Below are 20,494 nucleotides of genomic sequence, written 5' to 3' on the forward strand. Positions count from 1 at the left end.
GATATATGAAATGTGACCGACCTAAATTAGAATAATATAAATTTAGCAACATTCTAGATCAAATTTTAAATTTAATAAATATCTTCTGCTTTCAATATGTTGGTGCATCTAAGATAAACATTGAACGCTGTGCCAAAGAAGTATTGCAAATTACACAGTCAATGAAGCTATCTAAAAAATATGGAATAAAAAACGTAAAGAAAAGAGGAAGAGGAAGTATTTGTATAAGTGAAAAGCCAGCAATAGCCTGGCAAAGCCTTTCTTGGCTTACTTCAGCAGTTCCACGCTCAAGACTGAGCAAAAACCTAACAGGATGATGCTGACGGTAAAATATGAGCCTGCGTTACATCCGTCTTCAGAACAGCAGCTAACTGCGCAGTGGTAGTCCTTCTTAGTATCCGTTTAAGTGTTCACACGTTTTTTGGTAGCCTTCGCATAGCGACCGGAAAGTGCAATCTATCGTGACTCCAGCATCCTTGTCCTTTTCTTTATACCAGGATCTCATTCAACTGTCGCCAATCAGACACGTTTTTAAAAAGCTGGCCTTGTTTTCCTCCAATTTGCTCTTCTCACAATTGTCTTCAGTGCCCTTGCAGTCATAACATTTTATGGCAAAAGCTGAAAAACAGAAAAAAAATAATGACAGATGAGATAAACCGTGCGACTTCTGGTTAGTAATGCAGTTCTAACCTTGGCAAAAAAACGTATCATTTGAATAGAGATTGTCCTTGGTTAGTTCCTTTAAGCTTGTTGACTAACGTCGCTTTGTTCTACTTTCTCTCCTCAGATTACACTCGCCAAAGCTCATGGTATCATGCATGCTTTTTTGTTTTTACGCAGTCTAGGTTAAGGTCCAATAGGCATAAGACCTTTTTATAATTTACGGGTAACATTTAACCTTTCCTTGTCGGCACGGCTTGTTAGAATCCCGATCATTTTATCGTCCTCACGTTTAGGATCTCTGTCTCATTTAAGATACGCCCATTCTATTCGTGACGCGCCTCGTACAAACCTCGATAGTCGATACCTTTACAACGACATAGGAACAAAATGGAAGCCTAAGGCCTCAACGGCATTCCCTTATTCGTCCTTACTGCTGCCATATGTTCCCCGCGGGGTATATTTTTCAGGGTAAGGTGCATAAACACGTGATTGGATTTTTTATCTTAAAAGGGCCAGGGTTTAACCCTTTTACTCCCAAAATGTGATTGTTGATTCTCCCCTCTAGTGATTACACATTCCTTGTAGATTAGTTACGTGAATTTGGTGTTAGATCAAGATAACTACTCCTACCTGATAAGCCTGAGCAGTTCTCGTGACCTGTTTTTTGGATAATGCGAAGAGATTACGGAGAGAAAAATGTTGATCGCTTTTAGGAGTTAAAGGGTTAAAAACCCTGTGGCCGCCCGTCCTTCCACCGTCCTTTAAAGTAATACCCCCTTCTCGCTCTTTAAATCATACCCGGAATTTCAAAGCATCCTTCACCCCGCCTTAGCTAAAGGTAAAGTGCCAGAACAATGACCCCGACCACTAGTTCGGCGAGTAGGCCCCAAGACCAAAATATCGATTTCAAACTTTTCAAGCACAATCTAAAGGAAGTTTTATGCCAACAATCATACGAACCTGCTCGCTGTTGAAAGCACAATTTATTTGTAAGAAATATCTGCTTTATATTTTTCTCGATCAGGCCAAGAAGAAAGGGCCTAACCGGAAAGAGGACTGAAACAGTGGAAATAAGACACACATCTTTAAAAGAGACTATTTGTATCAATTTATTTTAGGCGTAAATAAACACGTCTTCAAATAAGCTTTAAGTCTGTTACTTGTGAATGAGCTAAAGCCGCCACGGAGGAATATCAAGCTGTTTAACAGTCTTCGCTACGTTTCTAAACATTTTGAGACAATTCAGTTCGAAAGCAACGTGTGGGATCCCTGCAACGAGCATCTCACTCGCTAAACTACCGTAATAGCTACGGTTAGAGTGATGATATTAGTTGACTAAATTACTATGTTTCTTGAGTATTGTACATGCTCTTGGCGAGGGCGAACAGTGTTCTTCGCTTATAGTCTTAAAATTTTATCAATATTTCTAACAACGCCTTCTCCGATTCGGGAATGTGAATATGGGGATTTGATCTCGTCCTCTAAAACTGCGCGCTTTGACGATTTCTCACCAATTAAATACTGAAACGAAATGTGTGTTGTAAATTAATATTGCGTATGCATCAATTTTCACACAGCACTTGGATTCGCTATCATATAACTCATAAATACCCGACGGGGAGCGTTGCGTGACTCCGGCCCGAGCGGCTGCGAAGGAGACTAAGGATAAGACAATCTCTTTCAGTAGAAACTCGTCAGGTGTCTCGCATTTGTACAGTTCACAGAGAGAAAGCCTAACATACATGGTAACAACAGAAGCCACTGGAAATACAAGACGACAATCATAGAGTGATTTGAGTTTAATTTGTACCGTACCCAGTGTCGGCCTGCAGTCCACATTTTTCAAGAGTAAGTTTTAAGAAAACCGCAAAGTTGACTATGGGATATTCTATGATTAATTTAGTTCCCCAGTTGCACATTACTTACCTGGGACAGCCATCAAAACAAGGACAGTCAGTGTTAACAGTGAACGATTCATTTTTGTGGCTCCTTTCTTAAGTCAGAATTGAACTTGATACGTTACCTCTGGATATCAAAGTTTCGCAAATATACTGCCACGCCAAATTTATGCAAAGTTATGCATGGTTTGTTATCCACGAAGAAAATGACTCAGCTATATGGGTATCCACCATTATTTTTCCAAACGAGGCTTGCTCCCAATTCCTTTCATATCAGAAAGATAGGATTTGAACGAAAAAAATAGAGCTGAGAGTAAAGAACTTTTTTCTGGCAGCCGCGCACAAAAATTTCTTTTCAAGAGGTATATATTGCACACGGTCCACGAGCTAAACTTAGAAAACCGTATTTCACAGACATCAATTCAAACAGGTGAACTCGTCCGCAAACCTCCGGATAAAGGCAGTGCTCTGGTGTCACGTAATTTTCAACATTTTAAAGCTTGATTCATACTTTTGCTGATATGGCCGCTCACAGGTTCCCTCATAGGTTCGATCAAAGTTTCGCTCAAAGTTTCGCTTCTAAGATTCACTCGTACAAGGCTCATTGTATATGTAAACCCTCTGTCAGCTTGGAAGATCGACAAGCAAACTACTCGAGGAGTCAAAGTCCTTCAAAGAACTTTGAATCGGTCACACATGTACTGACTGCGACGAGTATTAATCGAAACTCCCTCGAAGAAAAGTCAAATTATGTTTCAACGTCGCGGTATTTCTTTAAAAAAGTCGATAGAGGTGTTCTGGTATTATTTTGGAAAATCGATATCAACTGTTCTGCCGCTGACATATAGATTTGTTAACATCTAAAGGAGAAAAAATTTACATATTCTGACCCCTAACATAAGTCGTTCCACGCCTAGCGTGTTCACGACTATATGAGACTTTCTGCCATCTTGGATGTATGCAAACCATTGAATACTTATGAAAGATTGAACAACTTCAGCTTTACAAAGAATAAAACCTTGAGGAAATTATAAATCAGTTTCTATGAATTAGACTTCTTGGATTCGGCTGAAAGGCTAGTCTCTAATAAATTCCGAAGATGTCCTTCCAGTCGAGCGGCCTTGACTCAGACCGTCACCCCATAGGATATGAGACCTAAGGCCCGTTTCTCGAACGGTCCCGGAAACTTAACGGGCCCGAAGCCATGTTTTAAAATCAAAATTTAAGGATAGAAAAGCAGATTCTGGCACCCAAACCAGTCCTTTTTGTTTCTTTAGCTGATAGTTTTATTGCATCATTTTCAAAACTTTTGAAATCCCCATCTTGAATGAAAGCCGTGACAAAACAACTTTACGGGCTCGTTAACTTACCGGGACTTTCGAGAAGCGGGCCCCTGCCGAACACAGATTTTGAGCAGTTTGTCAAACACATTAGTAAGTAAGTAAGTAAAGGCTTTATTTAATGAGGGTAGCACTAAAATAGTAAAGAACACTAATAAACCAGTGGCACTCCTAGCACTAAAAATACAATAAAAATATTAGAGATTTTAAAAACTATTGCTTAACTATGTCGGAAATCGTGTGTTTACATAATCAAAACCTGTTTAACGCGTTTAAAATTTCGTTGTTTAGTCCACCGGAAAGGGATAGGGATCGAATCTGTCATCATTAGTAACTGTAACCAATCAAAGGAAACATTCACCGATTGTATATCCTTTGTTCTAAAATACACCGCGTGTGTTGTAAAAAAAACTCGGCACGTTGTGAGAGAAAAATATATCTGTTAAAAAATTATATCGTGAGTGACTGATTTTAGCGCGAGTTTATCGGGAAAACCGCTGTGTTGTCAGGCAATTATCTAATTCCCAACAAGTACATAAAAATAAGCTATGAAAATTATCACAGATAGCTGTAAAGCGTGTCGTGTACATGCCTCTCAATGACTTTTGAAAGTACTGACAACACAGATATCGGACGATAGTTGTTCACGTTTTCCGAATCTCCACCTTTAAATAATGGAAATACTTTCGCAGTCTCCCAGCGTTGAGGAAAAACCGATTCGCTGAAGGAATAGTTGATTAACTTGGCAATGGACGGGGAAATCATTATAGGAGCTGCAAATTTAAGCATCACCGCGCTTAATTTGTTAATACCGCTAGCCTTGTTTGAACTTATATTTTTGAGACAATCGATAAGCTTTCTCTCTGTAACAGGCGGAATAGAGAAATCGATGCCAGCATCTTTTCTTGAATCGACAAAATGAATACGTTTGGAGATGTCTAAGTTCATTTGAGGAAGTAATGATCTGAGTTGATGCGCGATAGAGGTAAAATGAGAATTAAACTTGGAAGCCATTTGTTCATTGTCGTCTAAAAGACATTTACATCGCAAAATGGTTTCGTAAGAAAATCGCGACTAACAAAAACTTACAGGACGGACATCAATTCACAGAGATGACCGTGTGACATCTATATACCTTAATTTCCGCCTTAAATTGCTATCTACGGCAAAACCATAGCCATGTTATTATGTCATATCTAATTAACATGTGGCTAATGAAGAAACGTACAAGGAATTACCAAAAATTGAAGGCCGCCGTCGTAAGTGCATGCGTAACTTAGGGACTGATTTAGGTGGAAATACAAACGACGTGTAGTCATCTTATGAGAAGCAAACTGGGAATCAAAGTATCATTGCTGTCTAGGATCATTTTAAAATATTTATTCAAATTAACAGGCTTACAAATGTAAGGCACTTATATCTACAAATCTACTTTTTTGTGTGCGAGTAATAATGACTTTCCATCCTGCCCAATAAAACTACTATTAATCAGTGCAGGGAACACGTCAGTATCTTTACTTGGTCTGCGTCTACTTCATTAGTGCCAGGCCCAGAACAGAGGAGACGGTCAATAGGAAGAAGCTAAAGGTCACAGGTGAGCCTGCGTTACAGGCATCGCTAGTACAGCAACCAACCCCGCACTCAGAATCCTTGATATTATCTTTAAGCTTGTCACAAAGCTCTTTTGCATAGTTACAGAAGGATTCGTCGGCGCAGTCGTTCGCCACAGCGTTCACGTCATCTTTCTTAGACCAGCTCCTAACGCACCTGTCAAAAACCGAAGAACATTCCTTCAAATAGACGGCCTGGTTACTTTCCAGTTTGCTCTTGCTGCAAGTATCTTCAGTGCCAGAACACACATAGCATTTCAAGGCACAACCTGATGACACAGAGAGTAAGATGACAATCTTAAATGAGTTCAGATATTAACTAGTAAAGCCTTCGAGACAGGAAGGAACGTCAAAACAGACAATTCTTAAAATCGACTAGCGTTCACAGCTGCTGCAATCTGATTGGCCATTAGTAGTGGTCACCTACTCCATGATAGATAGACTGTGAGCAGTCCCTCCTTTTCGGCAAATTCCGTCGCGAGAGTAAAAATAAAATCAGTGAAAAGTAAAAATGATGTTAGCACGCTTCGGGCAACTCTTACGCCGGTGTGCCGCTGGAACTCAGTGAGAGAGGCACTCGAAAAGTAAGGATGAGAGACTAAACTCAAGAGTTGAATTCTGTGTTGCTCTCACAACGCAAAAATATGTTTGGCTATCGGCTGAAAGTCTTGTCAAGGCTGATGACCTTCAGGTTTTCAACAATTCGTTCAGAGCAGACTGGTACTGAGGCGCTAGAAGCTCTTATCGCTGGCAAAGAAGTTCTCGTAATTTTGGCAACCGATTTGGGAAAGAGTATTTTATACCAGATGTTTTTTTCTGCAAAAATCCTTAAAGCGTGTGTCCTCGTAATTTCATCGCTTTACTGCATCGTGGTGGAGCAAGTCGACAAACCCAACGCACTTGGCCTTCCAGTGGTTCAGTCATCAGAAAAGGTCGAAGACTGTATTATCTTTGAAGACAAATTAGAAGCACACACATAGCAAAAGCAGTTTTGTTCCTAAGAGTCATCCTTATTGATACATTTTACAGATTTTCAGTGAATTGTGCGCCTCAAAATTTGAAAGGGTTTAATTTTCTGAGTCACCCTTGTGTTGTGATAACATGAAGATTGACTGGTAATTGGTTACTCTTGATTAAGATTAAGATTTGACACCTGAAAACCACTCAGTCGTGCAAGGTCAAAGCCTTGGGCCTAGTCCGTTGTCCCTACTTTTCGAACTCTCAAGGAGTCCCAGCGGCGCATCAGCGTTACTCCAAGAATTCCCCCTTGGCGCGCTAACATAAATTTTTTTGACTTTTTTTTTTTACTCGGGCGACGGACTTCGCCGAAAGGGAGGGACTGCCCGTAGTCTTCATGATAGATAGTGAATAACAAGAGTTACACGTGGTGTGAATCATCATTCAATAAAAAAACGTGAGGGTATCAGGCTACAAAGTCTTCAAGGTGTAGCTCATAAACCACTTTCATAAATGGCTGCCGGATTAATATTCTTTTGTTTAATTTAAATTAGCCCTACTGGCCTCGTTCTCCAGTACAAAATTCAAAAGAATACATTATCTCAAGCGAGGCCAGTAGGGCTAATTCAAGTTTAAACAAAAGAATATTTGTACGGCAGCCATTTATGAAAGTGATCTATACGCACTCGGTTTCTATGCGTAATTTTGGCCCCGTGGACTCCAAGCTCGTTGAATATCCCGAGAGAGAAATATCAAGCTCATTATCTCATTATTTAAGAGGCAGACCGAGGAAGGGGAGTATTTCTGAAATGTGGAGGGTGAAAGGGGGGCAACCAGCTAGCCAAGAATTTTTAAGGAATTTAAGGAATTTAATTTGTTCGCCACGGGAATGGCAGGTGAAAGGAACAGAACTTTCGTCCCAATTGACACCTAACCTCTTTAACCCACCTATCCCACCCCAGGGGAGGAAATCCATCACACAGTGATCTCCTGTGCGGGTACTTAACGTCTCCTACCCTCAACCCTGCAGGAGACGGGACCTCGATTTATTCGTCCCTATCAGAGAAGATAAGAATATCTAACCATTTCCCCGACTAAGATTTGAAATATCCTCTGCCTAGTTTGTTGTCATAAGCATACCTATTTGTAATCTTGTATGTTCAGAATGTCCCTAATCGGTTTGAAAAAATGCCAGCAAAGTGCGGCTTATCCACGGTGTAAAAACCCGTGAAGCTCACGAGTGACGTAATACAAAGATAACAAAACATTATAAACAATAGCGTACAGCAAAACAATATCTCATGAAACAAAGAAAATCTCGTCAGGTTTTTACACCGAGAATGACCCCAAAGTTCGGTATGTTGAGAATGTAGAGCTTAAGTAGCATGTGTGCACATGGCAATACTCCATAAATATTGTTGTTATTGGTAACTTATACCACCCGCATTTTCCTTCTTGTTCAGGGCGGAGAATCATATCGTGACAAAAAAACAAAACAAAACAAATACCGAAAAAACCGAACAGAACCACAATAGCTCCACTGCATTGCGATAACTTGGATTACACAACATAAAAAATTAAAAAAAAGAAAAGAAAAAAAAAGACAGACAAATCATTCAGTTGATTATATCATGCAATTCTGTGAGCCAAGTTGAAAAACAGCCATGGACGACGATTGCCTCGGCAAACCGCGGATGTTTTAAGTCATAAGTCATAAGTCATTATTTATTTAATATGACACCACACTTAGCTACAAATAATTAAAATTGAACATAAATTGCTAAGAACCCCAACTGGCCGGAGGCAAACCAGTTGGCTATTTACAAGCGTGGCCGAGGATTTGAACTCGGAGCTACCGTGAAGCAAATCCAGGTAGTGGTCAGAGCGGGACTCGAATCGACGGATTGCGAGTCCGACGCGCTAAACACTCGGCCACGCTGCCCCCGTTTTCTTTTACTTCTCCTTGAAAACAAGTTCAATAAACATTTAGAACATCTGCTTTCTTCGTCTGAATGACGAATTATAAATTAGATTACCGATAATGATTTTGGACGGTCCCTCCCCCACTCAGTTGAAATGCCGAACAAGCGCTTCTCGTAATAGAAAAAAAAGGGAAATGAGAAAGAGACGAAGAAACAAAAATAGATCCTTGTGGTGATAGGAACACTTTTTTTCTGAGTTTCTATGAATGGGACATCAAGGAGCTTAAAATATCAAACATCGTAACACAGCAAAAATGTGCAAAAACACCGCATCATAGCACCCTAGATCAAAGACATTTGCGACCAAGTTATGTTAAATTTAGCTATGACAAGGACAAAAAAATTCAGTCGAAGGTTGTCTTGGAAGGGTGTACTGAACAAGATACCTCAACAAGGCAAATAGATTTGTTTCGCTGATCACGGGATCTTCCCAACATAAACAACACACACTGCAATATTTGGGATCACCACAATGGAAATTAAGTAACACTACAAAAACGCAAATCTACGAGTGCCCCTGCTCTAATTCAGTTTCTAATGCATGTAGTTGTCCTGCAAAGTACTCATCATTTGTACGGGTACTGTGGCAAGAATAACATTTCTTGGCTTCGTGCCTAGCAGCCGGGCATGATCTTAAGTTGATTAAGGCCCAGTAGTCCGAAATTTCCACTAAATGTTTCTCTCAACTTTCCAAAAATCGCATGACCTAAACCACTATTTTTTCCGCTTTGTAAAGCGCTTCTTTCACAAAGGTTTCCTCGCCGTTTCCGCTATGGCTTGCTTTTTGTGACTACAAATACTAAGCGAAGGACATGCTTGGTTAGACTAAATGACGTTTGAGAGACATCTATTGGAGCCTAAATCAAGGTCCATCCACCCTTTTACAGAAATCATTCCTAAAGAAAGAAAGCTAAAGATCTGACCAATTTCTAGCAAGATATTTCTCCTACTAGCTCAAGAAGAGATAATTCATTTATTCCACAAACGCAACAAGTGTTTCGCATCTACAACGATGATTTTACGGTTGAGGGAGAGAAACGCTAACATAGTAGATACACAAGCCATTGAAAATACTAAAAGGTAACTTCGCAGCCATTTTCATTCTATTTGTTCCAGTTTTGGCCTATAAACTGCATTGTCAAGCGATGACTGTCACAAATATCTCAAACCTTACCGTAAGATAATTCTACAATACATTCTGCTCTAGAGTTGTGCAGCCATCAGCACAAGAACAGTCAGAGGGAACAGCAATCGATTCATTTTTGTGGCTTCTGTCTCTTGCCGCAGTAAGACTTTCCGTGATATCTCTAAAGGGTACTGCCACGCCAAATTTATGTATAGTAGGGTATTTGATAGGAGGATTAGAAGGTCTTCCCAGGAGGCATTGCGCCTCTTGCCACGCTCATCAAGAAAGATACTCATGTTTCACAGATATTACCCAAGCTCACACACAGCGTAAAGAATCGCATTTTTAACTTGAGAATCTACGAAATTCTATTAATATCACATAAAACGATGGTGATTCACGCTTGTGTTCCACGTTCGGATTTCATGTAAAATTAAATGGAATTAACCTCTGCCTAGTTTGTTGTCATAAGCAAACCTATTTGTAATCTGGTATGTTCAGAATTTCCATAATCGATTTGAGAAAATGCTAGCAAAGTTCGGTATGTTGAGAATGTAGAACTTAAAGTAGCATGTGTGCACATGGCAATACTCCATAAATATTGTTGTTATTGGTAACTTATACCACCCACACTTTCCTCCTTGTTCAAGGCGGAATGAATCATATCGTGACAAAAAAAAAAACAACAAAACAAAACAAATACCAAAAAAACCGAACAGTACCATAATAGCCCCACTGCATTGCGATAACTTGGATTAGACAACAAAAGAAAAAGAAAAAAAAAAAGAAAAGAAAGAAAAAGACAGACAAATCACTCAGTTGACCCGTTGACCCATCATCACCACGGAGAATTTTTATGTACAGAAATCTAGATTGCACGTAAAATCTAAGTCTTTCTCTGCGTATGGTACGAGGTTAGGGAACTGTCTAAACCCTGACTTGCGTAAGCTCACGAAAAGAGCATTTAAAAGGAAAATTCATAAGTTGCTTTTGACTATACTTGGGATTGAGGACTATTATGTTGACGCCCATTCACTAATATTGAAATTCAATACCAATGATTATCGAAAATTATATCTGTAGTACTTCGCTCACATCCGTATATTACAATTCTCTCCTCTCTACTTTCCAGTCTGCTCTGCCTGTATTTGATCATTATGTCTTGTTTTAACTCATTAGTAATTTTATTGTATTTAATTTGTATGACAACTATACGTATCTTTTAGCTTATAATGTAGTAAACTAATGCATGGCTTATAACCCCAATAATATTGTTAGTAGTAATGAAATCTCTTTAGTTTATTGTAAAATCTCTTTAGTTTATTGTGATAATGAAACTTCTTTAACTTGCAATGTTTAGTATTTACTTATTTATTTATTTATTTATTTATTTATTTATTTTTTACTAATACCCGCCAAGACTAGCTAATGCTATATGCGGGTTGTGTAAATTTGCTTGTAATGTTCTATAAAATAATAATAAACAAACAAACTTGAAACAAACATATGGTTTTGTCCCGCGCTCAACGTTGGACGTGTGCGCGTGAACCAAGGTTCTCTTCGAAATATCGAAAAAAATTTTCGAGGTTTGCGTTGGTCGAGGTCTGCGTTTTTGAGGTCTGCGTTTTCGAGGCCTGTGGTCTGCGATCTTCGTTTTCGACGTCTGTTTTTTCGAGACACCCGAGAGAAGGTTGCTTTGTACGATTGTACCAACAATGATGTTATATAGTAAATGTATAAACGTTAAAATTGCGATAGCGCTTGTGAATTCTATATGCTGCTAAGTCAAGGGCCAAGGACCACAAATTCCGTGATCTGGTCTGATAACATCAGTCACAAAGGAAGATAGATAAATTTGGTAATTGGAAAATTCGACTCAAAAGGCACACGCATAACTCAACAGTGGAGGATCGCAAACGCGATATTTCAATAAAAATTAGAGTCCAGTGTTAACGTGGCAGTTTCACTTTCGCATGACAAAAAAATCAGAGAAACGCCGCGGCCCAGCGCAAAAATTTTGATATCCAAAAAGTTAGTCGAAAAACCGATTAAAATAATTTGCACGATCGAGTAAAAGCACCATTAACCAGTAGTGTTAACAATTACAACCACCTCCCACCCTCTTTGAGTGATAACACTATGCCTCCCAACCCTCGCTGAGTAATTATAGACTGCACCCACCCCTCCCTTAGTACTAATGGTGTGCATCCGCCATTAATAAGTGACCCAAAAAATGGTTCAAAAAATGGTCAAAAAATAGTCCAGTCCAGTCTATATTTTACCCTATGCCCTATATAAGTCAGATGTGAAAAAAGTATTTAACTACAATGAATGAAGAAAATCATATGTACTGCGGTTTCATAAAATGTATGAAAGCGATTCTCGCAGTAATGAGCCCTACTCATCTAGTAGTGGAAAATAAGGCATGGAAAAAATATTATTATAATTATTATTATTATTATTTCACAAGTTAAAGATGGTCTACAGACAGTCTGATCCACGCACTAGGAGCATAATGGCGCTCCATAGATCCCCGAGAGGGGCATTGGGGTCTCTTAGAAACCGCAAAAACGCAAACTGAAAAATTCTATCGAGATCGAAAGTTACACAATAATAAGCGGAGATAATTTTGATGTTCAAGCACCAAGAACACATCTTCTCACCAACGTGTAACATCTTCTGCGAAGTTTTCGATTGAGTTGTCTTGTGACTCGAAAATATATAACTATCACAAACGTGAGAAAAATCATTTCCAGTTTTCTTAGACATTGCCTGAAATAATGAAATAACTTTCTTCAGTCAAGTTTTTGGATTGCTTCTTGTGGCTTCAGTCGGTAAGTAATGCATCGCCATCAAATTATTTGATTTCGAAGTAAATTTTAAAATTACAATTATGGTGAAAAGTATGACGGAAGGCGAGAATATAATTCAGTCCTTGGTGAAAATGTATTCTGTTGTATTGATTTTAACACGATTACCAACCATGATGATAATTAGCCAGCAGAATCAAAAAGTAGCAAAATTGAATCGTGTATGAAATCTCTGATATGAGTCCTTGCTGTTTTGATTGTAGAATCACTAATGTACTATGAATTCGTACAAGTATTGCTTTAGTAATACATAATTTTCACTCTCGATTGTCTAAGATACCAATGCAACAACAGTAACGACGCGCATTAGTTTTTTTTTAACCTAAAATTGGAACAAAATGGCATATTTAAAATGGAATATATTTCGTCATTTTTCATTGAGTTCTTTTCAGTTTCTTCAAGGTAGTCGCGGCATTATTTTCGCACGGATTAAAGCGGCTTTAAAATTTAAGGAAAAGTCAGTTATTCGCCAGCTGACCGCAGCGGAATGCTTTAGTCGTCAGTTGATAATTCCCGACTCTTGTAACTGGAACGTTGAAAATCTTAAATACCAAATGCATCACTGCTCGTATCTGTGTGACTCAAGTTAAAACATGGACAAAGAACAGAAATAGGCGATACCTTCCTTTCACGATCATTGATTTTTTTTAACCTCAATTACTCATCAGAGTCATTGAGTTATAAGACAAACAATCTAAGCTGGCTTTTGGTTCATGACTTCATTTTGAAAACATTACTCTTCAGATCACCATAATGGCCGTAAACGTATTTACGGACAAAAAAGCCTTGCGCTGACTTATCGAGTTTCTGACATGATATTGACGCATCCATAATGAAATTACTGACAACTTCTACACAAGATTATTTAAGCTCACTATTTAAGAAACGACAACGAAGGATCACTATCATTAAGTAAAATACGCGAAATAAGTCAATTCATAAGTCTTGAACCCTTATTTTGCTCATTCCAGCACAGTTAGGCCACTGGTCAAAATGGGAGCCCTGTTGTAAGACATGTGGTAGTGGGACACAGATTCGGACACTTAATTGTAGCAGCATGAGGCAAAACACGCAAGTATGGCGAGACTGCTTCAATAACAAAGAGATTCAAACCAGAAGCTGTCGAAAAAGACCCTGTACAGGTATGAAACTCGAAGCCCTACTTAGTAACTTAGTTTTTTAATCTTTTCTTATCTTTTTAGTGAGTATTCCACAGAGTCTAAGAAAAGAGCTTACACCCTCAGTTATTACACGGTACAAGGGCGTTTCGGAGAAAACGACACTTATGGTAAAACGTTTTAAAGACTTTGGTGGCATGAGGCGCTGCGAAAAGTTGCTACAACCTGCATGATTATCACTACATGTTGACAAAAAAACATCTATTACCTAGTACTCACAAAGTTCCAGATTGATATTGGTTACACCATGAAGTAAAGCGAAAAACGCTTGATAGACCCTGGGGCTTATCGGTATGCTCCTTCTGGCACCACGAGACTATGAGCCGACCGGTTTTTGCCCCCGCACAACAAGTAACTCATCACAGAGTTTCTGAGGCCTTTTAAACAGTGGCCAAGCGTACAAGCGCGGAAACCGGAGGTCTAAGTTTTGATTCCTCAAGGGGACTTTCCTTTGTCCCGCGCTCGTGACAAGAAATACAAACGTCTTTGTCTTAATTTTTACTCTATTTTTCAGTTACAAGAGTTATCAACCTCTTTCTCGATAAAAATATTCTGTAATCCTAACATAAACTGAGTACAGTATGTAGTTTGTATCCGAGATATGCTGTCGATTGTGTTGTGTTATCGTCTGCGTGAGAGTAGCTGTGAAGAACCTCGTTACTATTCTGAACTGACAAACCGAAAAAACCTTCTAGTGAATTTTTTTAGTCACAATAAGCGCACACGAAAACTATAGAATGGAAAGGGTCAGAGAGCCCCAGGCATAAATAATAGTGCCGTTATTTACTTCTCCGCTTTTTGTCAGTTTTGATAACCTGGCGGTCAACTTTTAACTTAATATGTGTTATCGGTTATTTTGCACAAAATAGCTAATCATGGCGATAATAATGGCTGGATGTGTCATTTTGAAAGTTAACACAAGATCTTTTGTTATGCAAATAAAAAAAAAAAGAAACGAGTTTCAGGCTTCTGTGCTCAAGGTATACTTATGCCCTAATACTTGGCTTATTTTGTTTAGAAGAAATGTATTATAAAAAAGCAGTTAAAATTGACGGAAAAAGACACAAAATCGTTTCTGTTCTGCGTAAGAGATCCTCGCTCAGTTCAATCAACTCACTTCATAAAACCAAATTATCTTGTGTCGAAGTGAAACTCTTCGTGCTATACCGAACATGTACTGCCACGCCAAATTTATGCATGGAACGGTCACTAAGGTAACAGACAGACAAACATGGTCCGGAGGGCCATATGTCAAACCACAAAACACCGCATTCAATTTTATTGGTGTTATCATGCCACTTTTAAGAATTTGCATGGCTGAATAGTAAACACAAAATATCATACACTTGGTTATCTTAGTCAGATGTGAAAGATGTTTGCTCATCTTCAAAAATTGAACGTGTTCTATTACAGTGATCCACGAACTGTGCGCATAATGGTAATTCATGGACCCACGTTCATTTCTTATAAATTTACGGTCCTTAACATGCAAAGCACTAGCGTATCATTGGCCTGTGCACAGTGTATGACGAAACCGGTGTAACCATCTAGAGGCCCTACGAAATCACTCTCTGTCGCATTGAGCTGGCATAAAAAAGTTTCGATGTTATTGCGTGCAATGAGACCACTCGGTTGTGCCTTGTGGTTCTACTTTAGTTCTGAACATTGTTTACCTCATTTCTTAGATCGTTCTTTCTTGTTTTCCCGGAGATTTCTTTTGGTATGTTCCTTTTGTTAGGTTTTTTGTACCTTGCTACGCAAAACGTTCAATATGTTTTCTTGATACTATTCTGAATTGACAAACAGAAAGAACCTTCTAGTGAATTTGTTTAGTCACAATGATTACACACGAAAACTAAAGAATGTATACGGTCAGGGAGCCCCAAGCATAAATATTAATAGTGCCGTTCTTAGATTTGTTAAGGTTTAGGATAGTTTTTAAGAACGGTGAATAGTCTACTGTGCAGTTGTAACCAAAAGGAACAAAACTAATGAACCAGCTCAGTTATTACGTTTTGATCGACTAGAATGTGTAGTTCTATACCTAAACAATCTCGTAATGCAAGATCAATAGAAAGTAACCTCGCGTCCTCTCAGGTGACTCTTTTTAGCATTACGGTACTGTGCGCTCCTATGGGCTTACTTGTAATTTAACGAGATTTCACATTCAGCTAAAACACCAAACCATCTAACATCTTTTCCCTTGGAAAAAAAGCTCTCTCAAAATTAAGATTAAAGGCAAACAACATACACTTGATCTATGGTCCAGAGGGAAACAGCTAACTCTTTTTTTCCCGAGTGTCCTGGACTCGAAGGAAAACAAATCTAGCTTGTTTCTCGAAAGCACACGAACACTAAAGATTGTATGCGGTCGGGAAGCCCCAAGCATAAATTGCCGTCCCATCTTTGAATTTTTGTCGGCTTTAATAACCTCTCAGTCAACTTTGCTAACCCGATAATCAACAGAAACTTTCTTTCTTGTTTTCCCAAAGATTTCTTTGGTATGTTTTCTTTGGTAGATTTTTTGTACCTTGCTAAGCAAAACGTTCATTATGATTCCTTGATACTATTCTGAACTGACAAACCGAAAGAACCTTCTCGTGAATTTGTTTAGTCAAATGAGGACACGCGAAAAGTAAAGATTGTATGCGGTCAGTGAGCCCCAAGCATAAATAATAGTGCCGTTGTTTGCATCTCCGCTTTTTCTCAGTTTGATAATATGGCCGTCAACTTTAAACTTGATATTTGTTATCGGTTATTTTGCACAAAATTACTAATCATGCGATTCTAATGGCTGGATGTGTCATTTTGAAACTTAAGACAATATCTTTTCTTATGCATATAAAAAAAAAAGAAAAGAATTTCAGTCTTCTGCGTTCAAAGCATAGTTATGCTCTAATACTTGGCTTATTTTCTTTAAAAGAAATGTATTGTAAAAAAGCAGTTAAAATTGACGGAATTAGACACAAAATCGTTTCTGTTCTGCGTAATAGATCCTCGCTCAGTTCTTCCATTTACTTCATTAACTCACTTGATAGAATCAAATTATCTTGTTACAACACTCACCGATGCCACATCACAGTTTCTCTATAAACGTACCTCCTTTAATCACGGAGAGGATACAGTAGATGACAGAGACAAATTGTAGCCACTGAAAACACAAGACGAATTCAGTTTCGATGCCATTTGTTTTTATCTGTTTCTGCATCGGTCAGCGCGGATGAGTATCAGAGCAACTACAAAATTATGTTCAGGGTGGTTCAACGATTCATTTAGTTCAAAGTTGTACAGTACTCACCAGGGGCGACCACCAGCACAAGAAAAGTCAGAGTGAACAGCAAACAATTCATTTTTGAGTCTCCTATCTTGTGTCGAAGTCAAACTCTTCGTGCTATACCGAACATGTACTGCCACGCCAAATTTATGCATGGAACGGTCACTAAGGTAACAGACAGACAAACATGGTCCGGAGGGCCACATGTCAAACCACAAAACACCACATTCAATTTTATTGGTGTTATCATGCCACTCTTAAGAATTTGTATGGCTGAAGAGGAACACAAAATATCATACACTTAGTTATCTTAGTCAGATGTGAAAGATGTTTGCTCATTTTCAAAAATTGAACGTGTTCTATAACAGTGATCCACGAACTGTGCGCATAATGGTAATTCATGAACCACGTTCCTTTCTTGTAAATTTACGGTCCTTAACATGCAAAACACTGGCGTGTCATTGGCCTGCGCACAGTGTATGACGAAACCGGTGTAACCATCTAGAGGCCCTACGAAATCACTCTCTGTCGCATTGAGCTGGCTTAAAAAAGTTTCGATGTTATTGCGTGCACTGAGACCACTCGGTTGTGCCTTGTGGTTTCACTTTAATTTTGAACATTGTTTACCTCATTTCTTATATCGTTCTTTCTTGTTTTCCCGGAGATTTCTTTGATATGTTCTTTTAGTTAGGTTTTTTGTACCTTGCTACGCAAAACGTTCAATGTGTTTCCTTGATACTATTCTGAATTGACAAACAGAAAGAACCTTCTAGGGAATTTGTTAAGTCACATTTATTGCACACGAAATGTAAAGAATGTATGCAGTCAGGGAGCCCCAAGCATAAATATTAATAGTGCCGTTCTTAGATTTGTTAAGTTTTAGGATAGTATGTAAGAACGCTGAATAGTCTACTATGTATCTGTAACCAAAAGGAACAAAAATAATGAACTTGTTCAGTTATTACGTTTTGATCGACTTGAATATGTAGATCTATACCTAAACAATCTCGTAATAGAAGATCAATAGACAGTAACCTCGCGTCCTCTCAGGTGACTCTTTTTAGCATTACGGTACTGTGCGCTCCTATGGGCTTACTTGTAATTTAACAAGATTTCACTTTGAGCTTAAACACCAAATCATCTAACGTCTTTTTCCTTGGGAAAACAGCGCTCTCAAAATTGAAATTAAAGGGAAAAAACATACACTTGATCTATGGTCCAGAGGGAAACAGTTAGTTCTGTTTTGCCAAGAGTCTAGGACTCAAAGGAAAACAAATCTAGCTTGTTTCTCGAAAGTACACGAACACTAAAGATTGTATGCGGTAGGGAAGCCCCAAGCATAAATTACCGATTCATTCGTTGCATCTTTTTTTTTTTTGTCGCCTTTAAGAACCTCTCAGTCAACTTTGCTAACCCGATAATCAGCAGAAACGTTTTTTCTTGTTTCCCCGGAGATTTCTTTGGTATGTTTTCTTTGGTAGATCTTTTGTACCTTGCTAAGCAAAACGTTCAATATGATTGCTTGATACTATTCTGACCTGACAAACCGAAACAACGTTCTCGTGAATTTGTTTAGTCAAAATGAGTGTACACAAAAAGTAAAGAATGTATGACGGAATAAACCACAAAATCGTTTCTGTTTTGCGTAATAGATCCTCGCTCAGTTCTTCCATTTACTTCATTAACTCACTTAATAGAACCAAATTTTCTTGTTACAACACTCACCGATGCAACATTACAGTTTCTCTATAAACGTACCTCCTTTAATCACGAAGAGGATACAGTAGATGAGAGAGACAAATTGTAGCCACTGAAAACACAAGACGAATTCCGTTTCGATGCCATTTGTTTTTATCTGTTTCTGCATCGGTCAGCGCGGATGAGTATCAGAGCAACTACCAAATTATGTTCAGGGTGGTTCAACGATTCATTTAGTTCAAAGTTGTACAGTATTCACCAGGGGCGACCACCAGCACAAGAAAAGTCAGAGTGAACAGCAAACAATTCATTTTTGAGTCTCCTATCTTGTGTTGAAGTGAAACTCTTCGTGCTATACCGAACATGTACTGCCACGCCAAATTTATGCATGGAACGGTCACTAAGGTAACAGACAGACAAACATGGTCCGGAGGGCCACATGTCAAACCACAAAACACTGCATTCAATTTTATTGGTGTTATCATGCCACTTTTAAGAATTTGCTTGGCTGAATAGGAACAAAAAATATCATACACTTGGTTATCTCTGTCAGATGTGAAAAATGTTTGCTCATCTTCAAAAATTGAACGTGTTCTCTTGCAGTGATCCACGAACTGTGCGCATAATGGTAATTCATGAACCCACGTACATTTCTTGTAAATTTACGGTCCTTAACATGCAAAGCACTAGCGTATCATTGGCGTGCGCACAGTGTATTACAAAACCGGTGTAACCATCTAGAGGCCCTACGAAATCACTCTCTGTCGCATTGAGCTGGCATAAAAAAGTTTCGATGTTATTGCGTGCACTGAGACCACTCGGTTGCGCCTTGTGGTTCCACTTTAGTTTTGAACATTGTTTACCTCATTTCTTAGATCGTTCTTTCTTGTTTTCCCGGAGATTTCTTTGGTATGTTCTTTTAGTTAGCATTTTTGTACCTTCCTACGCAAAACGTTCAATGTGTTTCCTTGATACTATTCTGAAATGACAAACAGAAAGAACCTTCCAGGGAATTTGTTTAGTCACAATGATTGGACACGAAATGTAGAGAATGTATGCGGTGAGGGAGTCCCAAGCATAAATGTTAATAGTGCCGTTCTTAGATTTGTTAAGTTTTAGGATAGTTTATAAGAACGGTGAATAGTCTACTGTGCATCTGTAACCAAAAGGAACAAAAATAATGAACTAGTTCAGTTATTACGCTTTGATGGACTTGAATATTCCGGACCGTTCCATTTCATACATTTAAAAAGTAAAACCAAGGAAATATAAAATCGCCTATGTTCTAGAGTTTTCATGTTGCTTTTAGCTAAGATTGTATTGTAATCAACATTATTGCCGAGATTAAGCAAAGTTTTGAGTGCGTACTTATTGACTGACTCAAGTTTAGAGCTCAGTGTTTTATTTATTCCAAGCAATAGCGGACTACAGTACTCCAGGTGATGAAGTATTTAAGCCTTGTAGAGTGATAGGGAGACATCTACAGGTGCAAGTTTTTTGAGTCTCCTAAGGGCACCAATCTTGACATAGACCTTTTTTATGACACTCTGAATGTGATCAGCAAATGTTAACTTGTCGTCAATTGTGACCTCAAGGATTTTGAGTGAGTTAGATAACTCGACTCTAGAGTCACCAATGATAAATTGAGGGTCGTAAGCAATATCTCCGATCATCATAGCTTGGGACTTTATGTTGTTGACCATAATTAATCATTATAATGATTATACTGAAATGTCATTGTTACCTTTAAACTGTATTACTTTCTTTGTTTTCTGTTGGACAGCAATATGTCTAGTGCTGTGTGTATTGTACCAAGCATTTTAATTTTTATGGGAACAAAGCTCGCTGAAAGATCTGTATCAGAAGTTTGTGTTGAATGCAATTATTCTAGTTCCAGT

General features: G+C 38.6%; 3 protein-coding genes and 1 pseudogene across 5 annotated transcripts in view; all 4 read right to left on the minus strand.

Moving 5' to 3' along the window:
- The window catches only part of LOC148741425 (uncharacterized), an 81,104-nt gene that overhangs the window by 52,543 nt on the left and 8,067 nt on the right, over nucleotides 1–20,494 (minus strand). The gene's annotated exons all lie outside the window — the stretch shown is intronic.
- Nucleotides 1–20,494, minus strand: part of LOC111345489 (uncharacterized) — a 55,839-nt gene that overhangs the window by 33,480 nt on the left and 1,865 nt on the right. The gene's annotated exons all lie outside the window — the stretch shown is intronic.
- Nucleotides 52–3,300, minus strand: LOC148741427 (uncharacterized; annotated as a pseudogene). The gene is made up of 2 exons (XR_015993942.1): nucleotides 2,590–3,300; nucleotides 52–618 (listed from the first exon to the last, which is right to left on the minus strand). The product of XR_015993942.1 is annotated as an uncharacterized LOC148741427 (transcript).
- LOC148741428 (uncharacterized) overlaps nucleotides 5,267–20,494 on the minus strand; it is a 36,139-nt gene continuing 20,911 nt past the window's right edge. Inside the window, exons 1-2 of one of the 2 annotated variants that reach the window (XM_088740879.1) lie at nucleotides 16,923–17,075; nucleotides 5,267–5,780 (exon numbers count right to left, since the gene is read on the minus strand). In XM_088740879.1, the coding sequence (XP_088597005.1) occupies nucleotides 5,431–5,780; nucleotides 16,923–16,974 (402 nt within the window). In that variant the 5' untranslated portion in view covers nucleotides 16,975–17,075 and the 3' untranslated portion in view covers nucleotides 5,267–5,430. Of the gene's footprint in view, nucleotides 5,781–16,922; nucleotides 17,076–20,494 lie in introns of those variants that run through there. The other variant, XM_088740885.1, reaches the window with a different exon arrangement.

The sequence above is a fragment of the Stylophora pistillata genome, chromosome 1 (genome assembly GCF_964205215.1).
Source record: "Stylophora pistillata chromosome 1, jaStyPist1.2, whole genome shotgun sequence".
NCBI lineage: Eukaryota > Metazoa > Cnidaria > Anthozoa > Scleractinia > Pocilloporidae > Stylophora > Stylophora pistillata.